The following is a 16,548-nucleotide window of genomic DNA, read 5'->3' as shown; positions in this document are numbered from 1 at the left end:
TTTCAGCTCCCAATCGTACCCTTCTCAGCCCCTCTCCTCTCAGCCTCTGGTTCTCTAGAGCGGGCCAAGTTCTCAGGGAAGGAAAGGCCAGAGAGTCAAACTTGCGCATGCGCGCGCACACACAATTTGGGAGCCACAAAGAAACAAGGACCCCACAGCTTCCTACGCGGGGGCCTGGTTACCCACTCACTAGTCTTTCCCTGGCATGCCAGGAATTGACCAGGGCCTGGGGCAAGCTATCGATCTAGATCAAGGTCACTAGGGAGTTTGTCGCATGCCAGAGGGGTGAAGGGAGGAGGGGTGGTGTTCCAACTAATGGGAACAAGGACACATGGAACAGGCCTGGGGGCCCAGGCGGAGGGTCCTCCTCCCGCCCCACAGTGCGGCTATAACTCAGGCTCCCTTCTGCCACCGTGGAGAGAAGCATCTGTCTGCCCCATGGCCTCCAGCAGATCTGATGCTCCAAGAGAAAGCTCCCCTTGACCGGCCAAGGCCAGATCCCTGGGAGTAAAGACCCTCGGAGAAGCCAACCCAGGCTGGGGCCCACCATCAAAACAGGTGACTTTTCTTCTCTGGACATGCAAAGGGTGACGCTAAGGGGGATGCCTGGAGGACATGGGGAGAAGGTGAGAAGGGCCAAAGTGGTGGAAAAAGAAGTCTTGGGAGCTTCTTCCGGCTGTTTATCTGTAGCATGCCAGAACAGGAAGAGGCCAGGAGGTTCTCCACGGGCAGGACCTCAGCAGGCATGCAGAAGGTTGCAGGATGTGCAAACCCCGACCCTGGCCTCGGAAAGCCTCAGGGCAGCTGGGGGGAGGGCAGGCCTCGGAGAAAGCAGGTGGCAAAGCCCACGAGGAACTGCTGACACACTGATCCTCTGTGCGCTGGAGGCCGTGCCATCAGGGGCAGGGGCTCCATGCCGGAGCTCTGGAGAGGAGTGGTGCCCGGATGTGGATCCCTGCCAAGTTAGTCTTCCCTGGTTTCGCCAACGTGACCTGGCAAAGACCAGGCACTGGTAAGAGAGGAGCTGGGGCAGGGCTGACACGAAGGGCGGACAAGCAGGAAGAGCGGCTGTCTTGGGAGGTGGGGCTCAGGGGACAGTGCCCTTGTTCAAGGAGACTGCTGCTCTCCATCTGGGCATGGATGAGGTGTGGGGGCTGTTGTGAGCTTTTCTCTGCAGAGGGAAGGAGGGCAGGGAATTCCACAAAGCTCTCCGGCCTGCTTCTGTGTGATATGTTTGATATTGAGTTGTTTAATTAGGCATCAACTAAATGTCAAACATATTCTTATAGCGGTGGGCAACTCCACATTTCTCTCTCTTGCCTCAATCTTCCGGGCTCTGGGTCTCCTGCCTTTTATTTATTTATTTGTTTGTTTATTTAAACTGAACCTCTTCTCCCTGCTAGAAGAAGACCAGGAGTTGCAACCTGGATGGATTTTGATTTTGACTTGGAGGGCTGGGTGTGAGAATGGGGAGAGAGAGCCGAATTTTGGGAATCAAATCTTCCTCCCTTTTGCCCGCTGCATATGACAAGGGGGCAGATCACTTTTCTTTGTCTTCTCTTGCCCTTGTATTTTTCTCTTCCTTATTCACCACCCCCAACACCGCCATTACCTGCTGCTTCCTCTTCTCATCTTAGGCCCTCCCTTTGCCTAGTCTCCGAACTCCAGACCTGTGGCTTCTTCAAGAGTCGGCTAATGCTCTGACTGCTTGTCAACCTCTAGTGACTGGGAGAACATTGAAGCACTAACCCCTTCTCTGATGGGCTACTCAGTTCTCCCACCGCTGTGGCTTGGAAGGAACACTAACTCTCTTGAATTCACGACTAATTCGAGCTATCCAGAAGCTTCCCTGGTAGCTCAGGTCATCCTGAAGCATGCCCACCTCTGCCCTTGCCATACTCTTGGGAGTATATTGCTGCTGTAGGGGAGTCGGTTGCCACATGCCAGTGACAAGGTTCTAAGTGGAAGAATTAACAGTGCCTGGGTACTAAACTGGGAATAATCAAGGTGGTAATAATGACCATGATTATGGGCTAGGGAAAAAAGAGAGTTTTAAGAAGGGAGATGGTGAAGGGAAAAGAGCAACCTTGGTTGAAGTGGGCGCCCAAGCCCTATTTTAAGATCCCTAGGGGACAGCAGAGCGTGATGCTGTCTGCATTACCCTGGGGCCCCGCTAACTCTGTCCCCATCCCACTTGATGCTCCGGGATGGCTTTCCAGCTCCCAATCCTCCCCCTCACCCTGTTCCTATGACTCTTAGGGGCGAGGAATGGTGTCTCTCTGCCAATTTGAGACTCCCAAAATAGCAAGGCAATTGGATCTGAGGATCTGGGGCGAATTGTCAAGGATCATGAGTGACATCGCTTGCTAACTGTTGCCCAAGCGCCCCAAATACCAGGAATCAACAGCTAAAATTCAACCAGTGATGATGGGCCAGCATCCAGGGCAGTCTGGGTGAGAGGGTACAGGAGCTGAAGGATAACCATGAACTTCTGGATGCAAATGGCATTCTAGAACTGCCCGAGTGCCTTCCTCCCCTCTCCCTGCTCTTTTAAAAACACCCACCAAGCTACCCAGAATGAGTGGAAATTTTCAGGGTCAGAGAGAGCCTCTACCCTCCTCCACTTTCCATCGTCTAAAATGAGCTTCAGCTGTTCTACCTCCTTCCTCCCTGCCCCCCCTTTTTTTGGCTGGTGATGTCAGTTCATCAAAGTGCCTCACCCTGTGTTCCCCCCAGGAGAACAATGAGGGAGGTGTAGGGATCAGGGAATACCGTATTAGGAACAAGAGGTGGAGCCATGAACACAGATAAAAAGTTCGAGTCCGGGGCTCTCCAGTTGCTTCAGCAGCAACTCCTCCTTTCTGGTGGTGCGCACCTCCAGTTGGCCAGTGTTTCCAGGTAAGCCCATCGACGACCCCTGTTCATGATGGAGGCCATAAAGAAAAAGATGCAGATGCTGAAGCTGGACAAGGAGAATGCTCTGGACCGTGCAGAGCAAGCTGAAGCTGAGCAGAAACAAGCAGAAGAAAGAAGTAAACAGGTAGGTGCCAGTGAACTTGACCATAAGAAACAAGGGTCTATTCCTGGGGAGTGGGTCATGGGCACCAACTCCTGCTTTGGGTGGAAGGGACTCACTAGGCTCACTGGAGGAGACGAGGACACTTGGGCATCTGCATCTCACTTGCCTAAATGACCTTGGGAATGTCAGTGGTCCCTTCTGCATCACAGTCTATCTGCCGGATGTGGACCATGCTTTGAAAGGACACCTAACTTCTAAAAGAAAAGGTAAGAGCTTAGTTTATAGCATTTTAATCTTTTTTAAAATAGCCTACCAGGCATCGCTGAGATACTAACCCAGGATGGCTTGGCCTTCTTTGGGTCAGAGATCGTAGAGCCCCAGGGAGGCCATAGCATAGCACCCTGGAGCCACGGTGGGCTGGAAGTAACTAGGGAGACACAGCGTGTTGTTTTGGACATGGTGACATGGAGGTAGGGCGCAGGATTTCATCAGGGTCCTCCAAGGAGCTGCCTGGGATCCAAGCCCCGCTGGCTGTGCGTGTATGTCTTTGTGTGTGACTCTCTGGGTTCTTGTAGCTGGAAGATGAGCTGGCGGCCATGCAGAAGAAGCTGAAGGGGACAGAGGATGAGCTGGACAAGTATTCTGAAGCACTGAAGGATGCCCAGGAGAAACTGGAGCTGGCGGAGAAGAAGGCGGCTGATGTGAGTAGCAGGGTTTAATCCACACACACACACAGATCTTCACGTTAAGGTGGGAACGCATTCCAAACTCACTTTAACACAAGGATAAACTGGTGGGCTCACAGACAGCAGACATACACACTCATATGCATTTCTGCATTAGACTCTCATCAGGAGATACACATTTCTTCTCTTAAAGACATGTAGAAGTCTTTAAGTCGCTTTTGTCCTCCGCTCAGTCCAGCAGCTTGATTATCTCTCCCTGAGCCTGGGCGAAAGAAGAGAAGATTCCGTTATCACATATCCCACCTCCTCCCCCATGTCACATTCTTCGTTTTTGTGTCCAAGGCTTGGCATGTAGATATGTGTATTAATAGGGGACCTCTCATCTCTCAACCACCCGACAAAGTCAGCTCAGATTTCACAATGGGAAACGGAGGTCACGTTGACCCTGGCCCTATATGGAATGATTCATCGTGGCGAATGTGGGCATGTGCCCACTTCGAGAGGCCATCGGAGGCATTGTTCACAGGGCAGCAGAAAGGGTTCCAGAATGAGAGACCATAATAGAAACGAGAAAGGAATCTCGGGGAGGACAGTTCTGACCACCAGGCCTTCCCCTGTGACCTTGAGCAACCTGGCTGCCCATTCAGAAAGGAAAGACATTTTCTTTTTCCTTGCTTATTATCTTGTAATTCCTTGCTTTCCTTCATCTGCAACCTTGAAGTCTGAGGCAAACATAAATGAGACTACGTAGGACAATCTTTCTGAAGAAAAGTATCTGAGACATCTGCAACAAGAGCATGTCCCCAACTGATGGAAATTCAGCACACAAAAAAATAGGTGTATATATTTAAAGTCACATCTGGTTTTGGAAACAATCTAGAAGAACTGAGTGGATCTTTCACGACCATTCTCAGACCCTCATGTTCAGCCTCTTTGACAACAGGTTTCTGATTTGCTCTTGGGCTTTCCTCCACTTCCAGTGGTTCCAAAAGCAGCAAGGGTTAAAATACAAGATATCAAATATCAGAAACACAAACTTGAAAATGTATATCATATAAACCCCAGAAGCTTAGGATTTGGCAAATTATGACTTCTTTCTTAGGAATCATTAAAAAAAAAAAAAAAAGGCACACAACACAGATTACTCTCAGGGCTTCGGGCAAGTGGCTGATGGCCAACGGGGGCTCCTTCTCGGGGTTTCCGAGGAGGATGGATGGATCTCTATGGCGCAGGACAGACATTTTGATATGTGAACATGACGCTAGGCTAATCACCGGTATTATGAGCTGTGAGGTAGCAGCTGTCTAGGGGCTGTGCTAATAAGGGATGCTTGAGGTGTTTCCTGGAGCAAGAAAGAGACCAAGTCTTATCCGAGACCTTGCTAGAGAGAGGGTGACAGAGACTAATCAATGCGACACTGTCATCAAGAAGAGAAAGAAAATTTCTTGAGGAGGAATGGTGTCAAGGTGGAGCTCACACACACACACACACACACACACACACACACACCCCAGACCCCTCCCCGACAAGGTGGAGCTCACACACACACACACACACACAGACACACACACCCCAGTCCCCTCCCCAACAAGGTGGAGCTCACACACACACACACACACACACCAGTCCCCTCCCCAACAAGGTGTAGCTCACACACACACACATACACACACACACACACACCCCAGACCCCTCCCCAACAAGGTGGAGCTCACACACACACACACACACACACACACCAGACCCCTCCCCGACAAGGTGGAGCTTACACTCACACTCACACACACCCCACCACCACCCCCCTCCCCGCCATGGGCTATTCAGTATATTCATTTGAAAGGAATTTCATCACTTGGCAGGAATCCACCAAAAGCCACTTAAATCAAGTGTGAGTTAGGAAAAGCTTTGTTCCACCTGCCTTCCCTTTGCTAGCTCTCCCACCCAGCTAAGTACCCTCAGAGATACAGACTAAAACAAGGATAGAAAGATTGTGGGCAGTAGGCAGAATTCTATCAGGGCAGTTTGAAATGAAAGCAGAAAGAAATGTTTCTTTCCTTTCATCTGGGGTCTGCCAGTGACCACCAGCGGGCTCAAATGCTGCCACACAGCCTGGTGTGGAAACCAGGTTTTACTCAAGTCTACTGACCTTCTCTGTACAGTGCAATAGTCTGCACAGAGAGCCTGTGACCTGCTGTTTGCTCCCTGGCTTTTGAAGGAAGAGGCTGGTGATCCTAAAGGGGCAAAGAGAGCAGCTGAGAGGTTTTAGGAAAGGGGAGAAATGCTGAATAAGAAGTAGCAAGGTTTAGAGAGCAAGGGTCTTCAGCAACAATGATGCATGCGTTGTAGAGGGAGGAGGGCTGCTGTGTGCAATACAAGAAAAGGTTGTAACTCAGCTTCTGTTTTTGAGACCAATAAATAAATCAGTAAATAAAGCACATTACCTTGATGTTGTTGTAATAGGAAAAGAGAGAGAAACGGAGAGTTAATAAATGCAGGCAGGTTTCCACAGCAATTCTGGTTCTCAGAGAAGCCTTTCTGGAAAACCTTAGATTGGCTAGGGCTGTTTCAACAAAAGTGTGGCAAAGCCATTCCAACTTTTATGTTTTTCCTCCCGGAATTTGCTTAATGCCCTTTAAAAAAAACTGGCAAATATACTTATATAAACTGGCAAATATATAAATTTTACCATTTTAGCATCTTTAAGGGTACAGTTCAGTATCAGTAAATATATTCACATTATTGAGTAAATACACATCACTACTGTTGGCCCACAATTAAATCAGAAGCCATTTAGGGAGACCCAGGGGAGAAAGTGGAGTGTAATGGTTGGGTCAGGTGCAAAGCCATCACCACCATTTTTAGCAACAGGCAATGGGAGTGAGGAGCAGAGAAGGGCTACAGGGAGAGCCATGAACCTGTTGATGGATGGTATTGTTTGTTACTAGGCAAACAATGGTCTACTTGCTGCCATGTTCCTAAAGGCTCCCAGGAGCCAGCCCATCTGTTTCCCTGGATCAAGAGATTATCTGTCCAAATCCATCAGCCTCAGGAATGTAGCAGGAGCTCTCAACACTCCCTTTCGTTGGTCTAGGATGAGGTCTACTCTTCAGGAGGGCAGGGAGAAGCAATACTGCCCCCTACTGACCAGCACCCAGATGACAAAATTTTTTTTTTGTGGTCTTTAGGATGAGACGTTTCCAAAACAAGTAGGAGAGTTTCCTGAGAGGCTGACCCAGGCTCTTTCTTTCCGATTCCTTGAAGGGGTGGGATGGGGGGGAAATCATTCATGCAGGTTATTCTACTGAGTCAATCACGGCCTGTCCAAGTTGTTTTTTCCAGTGGTCAGTATTTAAAGGAGATAAGAACAGAGTCCCTTGAAGGCATCCTCCCAGCCAGACCATTGCTCCACATCCTCATTCCCTCAGGGGAAAAGAGAGCTACACCTGAGGAGAGATTGATCACTTATTACAGATTGGCAAGGTAGGAGGGATACAAAGAAACATAAATAAAGTTAAAATGCTTGTTTCTTTACCTTTAGGCTCTCTGAAATCCTGCTTGGCAGTTTTCCTTCCTTCTTTGTGGCATTAACTTTATTGGCCAAGGCTGGGTCAGGCTGACTCTGGGAGACCACAAGGGTCGCAGGGACCTAAGTACTTGAGCTGTCAAATGCTGCTTCCCAGGGGCCTGGATCAAAAGCAGGGTGGCCAGGACTTGAACTAAGGCACTGTGATATGAGATGCTGGGGGCTTGACCTCTTTGCCAAATGCCCACTCCTGCAGGGGCAGTTTCTCACTCATTAATAGCTTCTTGTGGGTACCTACAAGCAGACATGGCCGTGAAACCAGAGAAAGTTATATCAGAGAATAAAAACTGGGTCCATAAGTTTTTCAGGTGCTCATATCTTGCAGTTGTATAAAGATCTTGCCAGCAGGGGTCTGTAACAGAAGAGTCCTTCCTGATCAAATATGGACATCTTCCTTATCTACAAGCTGGATTGTGAGGATTAAATCACCAGGCCCTGAATCCTTGCAAGCTGCAAAGGGGCAGCAGGTTGGTTAATTGACGGCGTTTAATGGTGCCCAAAAGTAACTGGGAGAAAGACGTGTTCTAAACAGCGTTTTTAACAGCTGTTCACTAACAGAATGAGAACTTTGTCAGCTCTTCCATCGGGAAAGTTCTATTCACGGACTGACTTAGGAGATGGGCGAGAACCTATCTGAGGCAGCTTTCCAAGGAGGCTGAAAGGGGAGTCTTTTGAAAGTGACTCCTGGAAAGTTTTTGAAGATTTCTTTAGAAACTGTTTTTTGCGGTTTGGGGTGAGTTGGGAAGAGTAAGATGTCTGCTGTGGAGAGGATACGGGAATCCTAGAGGGTAAGTGGTGGGGGGCGGACACTGGAAGATAGAGAGGTCCCCTGCGGGAGTGTAAGTTAACTTGGGGGCTAACCCTTGTGGGCAGCCAGCCCGCGTCGCACCTTCTGGTTACCATGGCAACGCTCCCAAGTCTAGCCCCGCCCCTTTGCTGGGCGGAGCCGTTGCCTGGGGCAACATCGAGACCCCGCCCCTCACCCCGGACCCCAGCTTCTCCCTCCAGTCGTTGGCCTTCCCGCCTGTCTGGCTTTGGGCGGGGCTTCTGGAATCGCGTCACATCCGGGCGGTGGGTGAGTTCCGGTATTTCAGGGAGGAGCAGGCGGAAGTAGGGGTGAGAAGCGGCTGCAACGCCGAGCGGAGGAGGCAGGAATCGGAGCGCAGGAGTCGGAGCGCGAGAAGCAGCTGGGTGGGAACCATGGCCGGGATCAACACTATCGAGGCGGTGAAGCGCAAGATCCAGGTTCTGCAGCAGCAGGCGGACGATGCCGAGGAGAGGGCCGAGCGCCTGCAGCGGGAAGTGGAGGGAGAAAGGCGGGCCCGAGAGCAGGTAGGGAGAGCGAGGCGCCCGAGGGCGGGGCTGGCCCTCGGGGCTGCCGGACCCCGAAGGGGCGCTCCCGATGTGTTTTGGGGGTGTTTTGAGGAGGAAGGGCTCTGGAGCTTGATCCTCTGGGTAGTCTCGCAGGTTCGGAGATGAAGATGGTGGAAGTTATAGAGGATGGGTGGGGCTCAGCTCCTGGAAGGCACAGCCGAGCGGGGCGAGGAGGGAAGCGGGTGCTTGGGGTCAGCCCTTCGCTGGCTTGACCCTTGAAGGCATGGAGCCTTCCCGGGCCTGGAGGAGTGATTTTTTTCCTTTTTTTTCCGCCCAGCTTCATTCATTCCAGTGGCTCGCCGCCGGGCGCGGCCGAGGGAGGGGCTCCCCGGCTGCTCCCTCCCCCACTGTCAGGAAGGGTGTGTGGGGGGGACTTTTGCTCTCGCTGGGTTTCCGGCCCCAGAGGTGCGGGAGTGGGTGGGGGTGCCTCTGTGACCTGGGTGGGGCGTGGGGTGGGAGACGTGCCGGAAAGCCCCCCCACCCCGGGCCTTGCTGGCAGCCTTTCCGCTCCCCTCCTCCTGCTCAGGAAATGAGGCTGCAGGCAGCGAAGAGGAAGCGCGATGCCCGCCCTCCCTGGAGGAGCCTGTGGCCGCTGCACCGGCTGTCACCCTCTACGGCTGCGGGACCCTTTTATTTGTATTAAATCTTTGAGCTGGAGCTGTGCAACTCTCCCAAGTCGGGGTGAAGCGAGAGGGGAGGCAGTGGTCCTTTCTACATGCACACGTGCGAGCCAGCCAGAGTTTTTACCTGGCCTTATTCAGGATGACCTGGAAGGCAGGGGAGACCGCTTTCTGCCAGATTCAAGGCGGTATCACCCAAGTGTGATCCGTTCCAGCCCAACCAGTGAAGGACCCAACTTCCAGGCGGAGCTGATAAGCCGAGTGTGGGACTGGCAGACAGCTGGCCAGCCCAAATCAAGGTTTCTCGTTGACCTGGGCTGTGTGCTGAATGGAGCGAGAACGAGTGCTGGGGCTGGCGCTTCTCCTAGTGGCCTGGGACAGTGCCCACTCCCCACCTCCTTAACTTTCTTGTTCATTAAATACTTATGCTCCCTCAAGGTTTGAAGATGAAATGTCAGTGGAATGAAGGATGCTGCTTGATTTCTGCAAACCGCCTTCTCTTCAGAGGTGGTTTGACTAATTTTAGTAAGCTGTGGGTTTTCCAGGGGCTAGGGTGCAGTGTAGTGGGTGGAGCTCATCTCCTGAGTTGAGAAGTTGGGGTTTTGGAGGGTTTTGAGACAAGGGTGTCAAGTGACCAGGGCCAGAATCTGCGGACCTGGTGAAAGAACTCTTGCGGCTTATGAGTGTTCTTTGTTCTTCCCCCCCACCCCCCTTGGCTCTTTGATGGGGAAGACCGAGAATGTTTTGATTTGCACAGGGATAAAGTAGGAGATGACCGCCTTGCAGGTTATTACTGAAGAGACCGCAAGAGTGATTAGTTTTGTCCCTGGGTGTGCTGTCTTGCCACCCTTTTCTAGGTGGATTTATTTTTCTGTTCAGTATTGCCAGCAACGTCTAATTATCCGTTCAAGTGAGAGGGACTGGCTGGATGACTTGGACTAGTGACGCTTTCCCATCTCTTTTGTTCTGGAGACCACACTGGGCGGCGTCGGAGGAGGACTTGGTGGCTGAAGGAGCTGGCCATGTGTAGCACTAGGCAGCCTCCCCTTAGAAACCTGAGCACTGTTCTACCAGCCGTGGCTGAGCCGCCAGCCTCAGGTGTGTGCTGAGCTAAGCCCTCATGCAGAGCCTGCCAGATTTGCTTATTGAACTGAGGTCTATAGAAAGGACCTTGTCAGAATGGGGAAGTGGGGTGCTAGTTAAATATTCATGAAACCAGTATCTTCTCCCCAGCCAGCAGGAGGGTGCCTGCTCTAATGAACTCTGAACCCCTAGTCAGGAGACAGCTGTTGAAAGGGGGCGGCTGTTTAGGCTCCTTGTTATCCTCTGTGGGCCTTGCGGAATGTGGGGTTTGCAGCTCCTCCCTTCTGGAGCAGGAAGCTCTGCACACCCTGATGGTATCTCAGGCTGTCACTGGGGGTTGTCCATTATTCCTCTGGTTACTTTGTGTAACATCCCAGCTACCCTTACTGTGAAGCTGGGTGAGTGCAAAAGCTGGCACTATGTAAATGTTGTTTTGGGGGGCCCCCTCCTCTGCTTTTGGCATCAAGATGACCTTTTATAAAGTAGCACCTTGCTACTTTCAGCTTCCTTTGTAAAAAATAAACAGATGGCAGCCTAGTATTAAAAAAAAATTAAAAGGCATAGTGACACGAAGAGGCAGAGATGTGAAAGAAGCTTTGCATCTGTTGATTCACTTCCCAAATGGCCACAACAGCCCAGGCCAGGCCAGGCTGACCAGGAGCCCCGAACTGCATCTGATGTCCCATGTGGGTGGCCAGGTCCAATTACGTGGCCTTCATTGCTGCTTTTCCTAGGTGCAGTATTAGCAGGGAGCAGGATCTGAGCACAACGGGCAAGACATGGGATGCTGGCACGGGAGGCTTAACTTACTATACTGTAACACCAATGCACAACAGCATGTTTACTTATGTTTAAAAAATTACATGTTTACTTGGGAGGCAGAGTTAATGTTTAAAGGCAGTCTTTTTTCCTTATGTGGGGGTGGTTACAAAAATATAAGTAACAGAATTTACCATTGTAGCCACTTTTAATTGTATGGTTCACCTTACATGTTTTTGGTCTCTTAATTTTCCCTTGCATTTTTCTGTATGTGTGTATTTTAAATATTTTAGAATTTGTTTGAAAGGCAGAAATAGAGGAAGAAATCATGGCCGCAGTAGTTGGGGCTGGGTCTGGCCAGATCCAGCAACTGCTTCTGGATCTCCCATGTGGACCGTCTTTGCTTTCTCAGGTGCAGCAACTGAGCACTGGATCTGAAATGGAGCAGCTGGACAACTACGCCACAACACCGTGTGGTGTGTGTTCCAAACAACTTCAGGGAGGAAGGATGAAGCTTTGGACAAGTTTTGACTCTAGCCTTAATCCCAAATTGTTCATCTCCAGTGAGGGTTAGGATGCTTTTATTGGGTGGTTCTCTCCTACTGATAGGGTCTGGTGGCCTAAGCTGTGGGTTTTATCAACCTTCTTTGGTTTAGATTTGCTCTCCTGCTGCTGCCCGCCTCCCCCAGGAAGCACACACTCACTGGGAGAGGCAAATAGCCCTTTGCCCGGCTTAGACTCCACCTTTGTTTACTTTGGGGCCCGATAGTTCTGTTCCCTTCCTTCCAGCCAGCCTGCCTGCCTCTTGGTAAAATATAAATTCCCCAAGGACACGATATCTGAACACAGGGAACGCCAGCAGTCCCTCACTCTCAGGGTCAAGCTCAGCTTTCTCCTTTAGATTTCATCTTTGGCTTTGAGGGAAGCCCCAGCGTGGTAGAGTGCCAGATGTGGGCCTAATCCCTTTTGCTCCTTGGCCCCAGGTCTGTCTGGGAAGTACTGTGAGAGTCTTTTCTGGAAGTGAGGATGATAGCATTGAAACCAAACCTAATTCCAAGCCCAGCCTGTTGGCAGCCATCTTCTGGTGCCACCAAATTGCTTGCTTGCTGCATTCCACTCCCACCCCTGGGATCTTTGCCTTCTGGGCAATGGAGAATCCTATTATTATCAGCAGAGTCAGGCCTAAGAGTGTATCTTCTGTGCCTAGTGGAGGAGGAAAGGGTGCCAGGGCCATAGCCACACCTGGGTGGATGAGCTGCAACCAGAGGTGATTGAAAAAGCACAGGGCTTCCTGTTCGCCCAGAGACGGTGTAAGCCACAAAGTCCGGTTTAAACTCTTGGTACTTGCTGCTGACCCAAAAGGCTCTGGTGTGGAGGCAAAGCAGGTTATCTTCTGTATTCCTTTTATAAACAGCATATCCCATGGTGATTTTATTGGCTTTGGTTTCTCTATAAAAGAGAACCGATCCTCTGTGGGAGGAGGAAAAAAAGAGAACTGTGACATCCCGCCCGCACCCGCCTTGGGGTACCCGGAAGCTCTTGCTGGGATTCCTGTCTGGGGTTCTGCTTTCTTTTCCTTTTTTTTTTTTTTTTTTTATAGATTTATTTTATTTTTATTGCAAAGTTGGATATATACAGAGAGGAGACAGAAATATCTTCCGTCCAATGATTCACTCCCCAAGAGACTGCAATGGCCAGTGCTGCGCCGATCCGAAGCCAGAAGCTCAGATGCTCTTCCGGGTCTCCCACGTGGGTGCAAGGTCCCAATGCTTTCCCAGGCCACAAGCCGGGAGCTGGATGGGAAGCAAGGCTGTTGGGATTAGAACCGGTGCCCCAAAGGGGTCCTGGCACATTCAAGGCAGGGACTTTAGCAGCTAGGCCATGGTGCCAGGCCCTGGGATTCTGCTTTCTGCCACATTTTCTTGCTCATTTACTCTTGCCAGGGCCCCAAGATGTATTTTCTCCTCTTTTTTCAGTCTTGCTAAGAATTCTATTGTAAATGCTGAATTGTGGGAGAAACTGTCTGAGCCTGCTTGTTGTCATAGAAACTGCATCTCTTCTCCATCTCCTCCCTCCCCCCCACACACCCCCGTCGCCTGTTACCTTCTCCAGTTTGGGTAATTACTGGTGAACTGGGTAGGGATGTAATGTCTCAGGAGATTCCTCCAAGTCCTCTTGCAGGTTTTGATGTTTAGTTCTGGGCATTTGAAGGGGTCACTTGTATTTGGTTGTTTCCTAGTTTCATGCCTGCTAGCCTAATTTGCTCTGGACTGGTTGGCCTTGTTGAGTTTATAAGAAGAAATGCGTGTCTTCCTAGGGGACGTCTGTTTTCCTGAAGGAGACAGAGCCAGAGCACACTTACCTCTTTTTCTTGAGCACATTTGTCTTGCTGGGGATTTGAGTAGTATCATCAGAGAAGTGGACGGTTTCTTAGTTATTTCAGTGGGCGTGGACATCTCAGTTTCTGTTTCAGTGGCCTGGTGGTTGGAGTATGGCCCCAGCTGCCTCACCCTTCCTCCCTAGTCTCTCGAACTGTCACGTTTGTATGTGGAAATTTTTGCGCCAATTTTGATTGTTAGCAGGAGTCTTCTGGGCTATATCCTTCCCCCATAGGGGCTGATGGCCCAGATTTCTATAGCTGCCCTCACCCCTGCCAGCTAGGAGGAAATCAGGGTAATAGAATGCAGGCACAATCTGGGCTGTAGAAGGGAGATCGTGTTCACCAGCCGCTTGGATAAGCATCTGAACTGGATGGTGTACAGGGTAGGCTAAATTCTTGTCTGCTTGTGGCAGGCAGCGTACCTGCCACCGTAAAGGGGCAGGGGGAAGGAGTGTGTGTGTGTGTAGGAGAGGCTCGGGTCCGGGTGGCGGAAGGAGTGTGTCCGTATGTGCAGCTGCCTCCTCCTTTCCTTGTTTCTTGCGCCGCTGCCAGGGAGGTAGTGTGGCTTTTCTTGGATTCCAGCCTGTGCTTTGCTGTGGGATGGCTGCCAGGGCAAGGCTTGCCTTAGCTATCCTGTGGGGTGAAGCAAAGCGGAGGGCTCAGGTGTTTGCAGGAATGGTGGTTGGGATGATGGAAACACTCTCTTCTGTTCCATGTCCCTTCACTGCAGGAATCGGAGCCGCCTTCTTGTCAGTTGAAGGGGCTGACCCGATGGGGGTAGATGCTCACGTTCCATTTTCTTGCTTGCCAGTCTGGCAGGCTATTCTGGAAGACTTTGTGTTGGCTGGCCATGCTCCTGATGTCATTAGGGTAAGGTGATCAGAGGTGGCCACTTGAGTTAAGCAGTAAATTAATAGATAACCCAAGATTTCCTCCTCAAGACACCTTGCTTATTTGTTTTTCCCTTTTATGAGACACTTGGGGCCAAGGTGCTAAGGTGAGACACACCTCCTGGCTAGAGCTCAGGCAGAGGGAGCCTTGCTGACCTTGGCTGACTCCTATGTGTTCAGGACTGGGAACTGAGTCCAGAGGAGATGTAAGTGTCATTGACCCACACAAAGAACTGAGGGTTTTTTTTTTTTTAATATCTATTTTTACTGAAAAAGCAGATTTACAGAGAGGAGAGACAGATCTCTGATCTGCTGGTTCACTCCTCAAATAGCCTCTTCTGGGTCTCCTGTGTGGATGTAGAGTCCCAAAGCCATCATCCACTGCCTTTCCACTGCCTTTCCAGGCTACAAGCAGGGAGCTGGATGGGAAGTGGAGCAGCAAGGACATGAATCAGCACCTATATGGGATCTTGGTGCTAGCGAGGGGAGGATTTAGCCGCTGAGCCATCGCACTGAGCTTGGAACTGAGTCTTAAAATGTTCTTCCTGTGGGATGTCTGGGAGTTGGTTGATGGGACAGGGATGGAATATGCATGCATGGTTAGGTCTGCTGGCTCTGTCAGCACCTGCTCTGAGACAGCTTCTTCCCTGCTGGATTTCTGGCCCTTTCATGTCAGTCAGCTGCAATCTTACTGTCATAACTGATTGTTCCCTCCTTATCTCCGCTTCCTCTTTCCATTCTTGTGTTTGAATGCAGGCTGAAGCTGAGGTGGCCTCCTTGAACCGGAGGATCCAGTTGGTGGAAGAGGAGCTGGACCGTGCTCAGGAGCGCCTGGCTACTGCCCTGCAAAAGTTGGAGGAAGCAGAAAAAGCTGCTGATGAGAGTGAGAGGTAGGAGGCGCTCCTGGGACGAGTGCGAGCTCTGAAAGTTTGGGATCTTTAGTCAAGATTTTCTTAGAGTCCTGTTTGTTTGTCCTCTAAAATAGCAACCTGGTTTTGTTTTTTGTTTGTAGAAGAAAAAAACCACTTGATTTATTTTTTCTTTGAAAGGCGGAGTACAGGTCTTCTGTCCCATGCTATGTCCCAGTATGGCCACAATAGCCAGGTCTGGGTCAAGCTGTAGCCAGGAGCCAGGAACTCCATCTGGATCTCTTATATGAGTGATGGAGCCCAAACCCTTTGGGCCATCTTTTGCCACCTCCCTAGACTCATTAGCTAGAAGCAAGATTGGAAGTGGAGCAGCCAGGATTTAAATTGGGACTCTGAACATGGGATGTTGGCTTTTACATCTTGGGGTGAATCGGCTGCTCTGCTGTACCACAACACCAGCCCCTGTTACAGAAGCAGAGAAACAGGGAGTTCCTAGGCACTGCTTCATTCCCCAGAGATGTGCAGTAGCCCTGGACCAGGCAGGGGACCGCAGATAGGACTTGGAAACGCAGTGAGTTGAACCACCACAGTCACCTCTCAGAGTCCACTTTAATGGGAAGCCATCTCAGGAGTCAGAGATGGTTATTGAAATGGGCACTCTGAAATGGGACAGGGGTGTCTTACCTGGTGTCTGGGCCAAATGCACACCCTGGAACCTCTTTCTTACAGCATCCTTTTTCCTTTTCTCAATAACAGAGTGAAGGTTTGCCTGGGACTTGTGACCTTTTTACATTTGGTATTTCTTGATCTAGTGGTCCTTGGAGGGGAGAGGTTCATCAGTGACTTCCATTTTGGATTCATTTCCCTGCAACAGTGGTTGTCAAAGTGATGTCCCAGGTCATTGACATCTGGGAAGTTGGTAAAAGTTCAAATTCATAGCACCTGCATTTTTTTAAAGGCTTGTGTATTTATTTTAAAGTCATAGTTACAGAGAAAAAAGGGAGACAAAGAGATATGTTCCCTTTGCTGATTAACTCCCCAAATGGCTGCAATGCCTGGGACTGGGCCAGACCATATCTAGGAGCTGGGAACTTCTCATAGGCTCTCAAGTGGGTGCAGGAGCCCAGGCACTTGGACTACCCATTCCCAGGCCATTAGTAAGGAGCTGAATATGAAATAGAATAGCCAGGACTCAAAATGGGCTCCTGCAGTCCATGCGGGAGACCTGATGGGGTTCTTGGCTCCTGGCTTTGGCCCAGCCCTCTCCCAGCTAATGCAGCCAGTT

General features: G+C 50.5%; 1 protein-coding gene across 13 annotated transcripts in view; it reads left to right on the top strand.

Moving 5' to 3' along the window:
- Window positions 1-2,844: 2,844 nt before the first annotated feature.
- TPM3 (tropomyosin 3) overlaps window positions 2,845-16,548 on the top strand; it is a 32,390-nt gene continuing 18,686 nt past the window's right edge. For 4 of the 13 annotated variants that reach the window (XM_040999117.1, XM_040999118.1, XM_040999114.1 and 1 more), the window contains exons 1-2: window positions 8,344-8,620; window positions 15,151-15,284. In XM_040999117.1, coding sequence (XP_040855051.1) covers window positions 8,489-8,620; window positions 15,151-15,284 — 266 coding nt within the window. In that variant the 5' untranslated portion in view covers window positions 8,344-8,488. Of the gene's footprint in view, window positions 3,041-3,594; window positions 3,721-8,343; window positions 8,621-15,150; window positions 15,285-16,548 lie in introns of those variants that run through there. The other 9 variants (XM_040999109.1, XM_040999113.1, XM_040999111.1 and 6 more) reach the window with 8 other exon arrangements.

Source organism: Ochotona curzoniae, unplaced genomic scaffold, assembly GCF_017591425.1.
Source record: "Ochotona curzoniae isolate NIBS_2020 unplaced genomic scaffold, NIBS_Ocur_1.0 scaffold_1037, whole genome shotgun sequence".
In the NCBI taxonomy this organism is placed as follows: domain Eukaryota; kingdom Metazoa; phylum Chordata; class Mammalia; order Lagomorpha; family Ochotonidae; genus Ochotona; species Ochotona curzoniae.
The sequence above is the reverse complement of the archived record's forward strand: the minus strand, read 5'-3'. Positions and strand labels throughout refer to the sequence as shown.